The sequence below is a fragment of the Phragmites australis genome, chromosome 11 (genome assembly GCF_958298935.1).
Source record: "Phragmites australis chromosome 11, lpPhrAust1.1, whole genome shotgun sequence".
Classification (NCBI taxonomy): Eukaryota; Viridiplantae; Streptophyta; class Magnoliopsida; order Poales; family Poaceae; genus Phragmites; species Phragmites australis.
The window spans coordinates 10,476,215-10,480,205 of NC_084931.1; the positions used below are offsets into that span (position 1 = coordinate 10,476,215).

General features: G+C 45.3%; 1 protein-coding gene across 1 annotated transcript; it reads right to left on the reverse strand.

The window, feature by feature from the left end:
- On the reverse strand, positions 1-3,090 carry LOC133884007 (uncharacterized). Its single transcript, XM_062323414.1, has 4 exons — positions 2,481-3,090; positions 1,674-2,305; positions 759-1,005; positions 1-473 (listed from the first exon to the last, which is right to left on the reverse strand). The coding sequence occupies exons 1-4, from the start codon at positions 3,088-3,090 to the stop codon at positions 1-3; spliced, it is 1,962 nt and encodes a 653-aa protein (XP_062179398.1).
- Positions 3,091-3,991: the final 901 nt, after the last annotated feature.

The window sequence follows — 3,991 nt, forward strand, 5'->3', positions numbered from 1 at the left end:
CTAAGCATCACATTCTAGCTCAAACATCTTAGTGAAATCAGGAAGCTGAAGCAAAGGTGCATGGGTTAACTTATCTTTCAAAGTCAGGAAGGCCTCGTCTTGTGCTGGACCCCAAGAGAATGGAACACCTTTCTTCGTGAGTTCGTTCAGCGGGGCGGCGATGGTACTGAAATAACGAACGAATCTGCGATAGAATCCAGCAAGCCCGAGGAAACTCCGAATCTGCGTCACCGTGGAAGGAGTTGGCCAGCTCTGGATTGCTTCGATCTTGGAGCTGTCCACTTCTATACCTTGTGCTGTAACAACATAGCCAAGAAAAGATACATGGGCTGTGCAAAAGCTGCACTTATCCAAGTTCTCAAAAAGACATGCACTTCGCAAAGCATCGAAAACAGCACGTAAATGATCAATATGTTCCTCCAAAGAGTTGTTGTAAATCAGTATATCATCAAAATAGACAACCACAAATTTGCCTATGAAAGCACGCAAAACTTCGTTCATTAGTCTCATGAAAGTACTGGGTGCGTTAGTTAATCCAAAAGGCATGACTAACCACTCATATAAACCGAACTTAGTTTTGAAAGCTGTTTTCCATTCATCCCCCAATTTCATGTGAATCTGATGGTACCCACTACGCAAATCAACCTTAGAGAATACAACAGCGCCACTTAGTTCATCAAGCATATCATCTAACCTAGGGATAGGGTGACGATATCGTACTGTGATATTGTTAATGGTGCGACAATCAACACACATACGCCATGAGCCATCTTTCTTGGGCACTAACAGGACAGGAACAGCACATGGGCTAAGAGATTCATGGATGTACCCCTTATCAAGTAATTCTTGTACCTGGCGCTGAATTTCTTTCGTCTCGTCGGGATTGGTGCGATATGGCGCACGGTTGGGCAATGAAGCTCCCGGAATAAGGTCAATCTGATGTTCAATGCCACGGAGAGGTGGGAGACCTGCAGGTAAATCCTTCGGAAAAACGTCGGAGTATTCCTGCAAAAGATTAGTGACAGTAGGAGGCACAAAAGATGGTGCCTCGTCAATCGAAAATAGCACCTGTGTGCATATGAGAGCATAGCATGTAGAGGCACTAGAGTCCCACTCATCGAAATCAGCTTGAGTAGCAAGCAAAACAGGACCATTCAGTTTTATTTCTTGTGCTACAATCTGATTCTCACTTTGTTTATGCTCTCTACTCGCCCTAGCAAGTTCATCTCGCACAATTTGTTCAGGGGTCATTGGATGCAAAACAATTTATTTCCCTTAAAGAGGAGTGAGTACTGGTTAGTGCGACCATTATGCACACAATCTGTATCATATTGCCAAGGTCTACCTAGCAACAAGGAACATGCTTGCATAGGAACAACATCACAATCAACATAATCATGATACGAACCCATAGCAAAGTGGATCCTTACTGAACGTGTTACCTTCATCTTACCACCTTGGTTGAGCCATTGGATGTGGTAGGGGTGGGGATGTGGTCGAGTTGAGAGAGCAAGCTTTTCCACCAGATCTGTGCTTGCCAAGTTGTTGCAGCTTCCGCCATCGATGATGATTCGAACTGATCGCTCTTGAACAACGCCTTTGGTGTGAAACAAAGTATGGCGCTGGTTTTGTTCTTGTGGTGCAAGCCGAGTACTAAGTACACGCTGCACTACCAGGCTGAAATACTTGTCGGCATCATCAGCAGCAACATGTTCTTCATGAGCAAATGTATCTTTGTGTCCTGCAACGTCAGTGGCAAGCATGGCATATGTTGCATCATCCAAATCACTAGCTGAAGAATACTCACCATCCTCACGTATGACCAGCACGCGCTTGTTTGGACAGTCACGGATGACGTGTCCATAGCCCTTGCAGCGGTGGCACTGTATCTCCTTAGTGCATCCGGTAGAAGCAACCAAAGCACTTGGTGTTGAACTGTTGTGTGCAGCTTTGGTTTGTACATGAGGTGCTAAAGACACGGTTTGTTGTTTGTTGCTGGATGGAGATGGTGCAGCCGAAGGGGAGGACGACGCAGCCGTAGTGGCTGGTTTCCAAGAGTTGGTGCGACCTGCAGAATAGTTAGCTCGTGTCCTCGTTTGACGTCCCTGCACTTCACGTTCAGCTTTGCAAGCAAGATGGAACAAACGAGTAATATTATTGTACTCCTTGTAATCAAGAACATCCTGAATTTCACGATTCAGCCCCCCCAAAAACCGTGCCATAGCTGCATCATCATTCTCAACTAAGCCACAACGCAACATACCAATTTGCAGCTCCTGATAGTACTCTTCAACAGAATTGGTACCTTGACGTAAGCGTTGCAATTTATTAAGCATGTCACGAGCATAGTACGAGGGAACAAATCTATGAGCGTTGCAATTTATTAAGCATGTCACGAGCATAGTACGAGGGAACAAATCTATGTCGCATAAGCAATTTTAAAGCTTCCCAAGTTGTGGGGATGTTATTGAAATGCTTACCACAATGTTCTCTCCACCAAATAGATGCAAAATCTGTAAACTCACTAGTAGCAGCCCTAACTTGGTTATTTGCAGGAAAAGCATGGCATGCAAACTTTTGATCAATAGCGAGCTCCCAGTTAAGATAAGCATCAGGATCATATTTGCTATTGAACGCAGGTATAGTGAATTTAACTTTAGCAAAAGAATCATCCTGATTACGTACCTCACGTCGGTGCTGGTTTTGACGCATACCTTGCTGATTTGCACGCCACCGATGATGATCCCGAGCATTGTGGTTATTGGGAAGCTCTTCATGCTCGGTATCACCAGCGTAATCAGCATCACCCTGTTCGTCAATCTCACTATGGGCAGCTTGGCCCTGTACAACATTAGCAAGCTGTTGTGACAGGTCCTGAAGGCGTGTCATGATGTTGGCCAGATTAGTGTTGGTGGTGGCCTGGGCGGTCTTCATCTCATTCAGCGTTGCACCTGTTGCAAGCTGGGAGCTCTCAAGCTGGCCCAGGCGCTCATTTGTTGTTCGGATATCATCGCCAAGTCCTTCTACCTGCAGCCTCATTTGCTGCTCAAAGTGCTGTATGATGCCCTTTGTTCGAGGAGAATGCGCCATCCTGTTGTCTGAAGTATCCGAAGGACCTGTCATTGTTAGCACAACAAAAAAAGAGCAAGGAACACAAGTGTATGTCCTATAACTTCAGGGTGTGGTGCTGTTCAGATTACACACGCTAAAGCCATTATCAAATTCTTACCAATTCTTACCAAGCCGACAGGGGTGACCTGCAACCAGCGGCGTCAACCAGTGAAGATTGGATGGAGCGATTGCCAGGTGACACAAAGCCGTTCGTTGTAGAAATCTGTGTAGCTATAGGAAGGTTTCACTTTGTAGCAAGGATGAGCACAATCAATTCAGCACATGCAAGTGCACATGCAATTTGAATAAGTGTTCAAAATATGTTGCAATGCTGCTGGTATAAACAAGGTGAGAAATGTATCAGCTTGGTTGCGCAACGAATAATGTGACTTGATGCAAGCAACGAATAAATCTCACACCAAGTACTAGGAGAGACCCTAGCCGACTACTCAAAGCTGCTGTTAGGGGGGGGGGCGGAAAAGTTCACACGACGTGAGGCACATGCATATGAAAACGAAGTTCAATGCAAACAACCCCTAGCTTGAGTAGTATGCAACAGCTAGGCTCGAACGATGAAATGGAATTTTTTTTTGGTGCGACGAAGGCTATCAGGAAGCACGAGTGTAGCCTATGCTAGGTCCTGGGAGTGTACTGGGCATAATTTTTTTGTGGTTGTGGCGCACAGGGGTAAAAAGGTAATTAAAAGATACTCTCTCTCTCTCTCTCTCTCTAAACAAGGAAGCCTGTGCGCATGGATCGACCTGGGTACTTTCCTTCCTATTTCAAAGGATCGGCAAACCCTGGAAATGGCTCTTTCCTTCTATGGTTGAGACAATGGTTTTGGACAGCAAGACTAACCTATCCTCTTTTTTTTGGCTTT

Coding starts and splice junctions, on each gene's coding strand:
- LOC133884007 (XM_062323414.1), bottom strand. CDS start 3,090: ATGGCGCATTCTCCTCGAACAAAGGGCATCATACAGCACTTTGAGCAG. Junction 2,306..2,480: donor TTGGTGGAGAGAACATTGTG/GTAAGCATTTCA, acceptor GCTTACGTCAAG/GTACCAATTCTGTTGAAGAG. Junction 474..758: donor CAAGAAAGATGGCTCATGGC/GTATGTGTGTTG, acceptor GTGCTTTCATAG/GCAAATTTGTGGTTGTCTAT.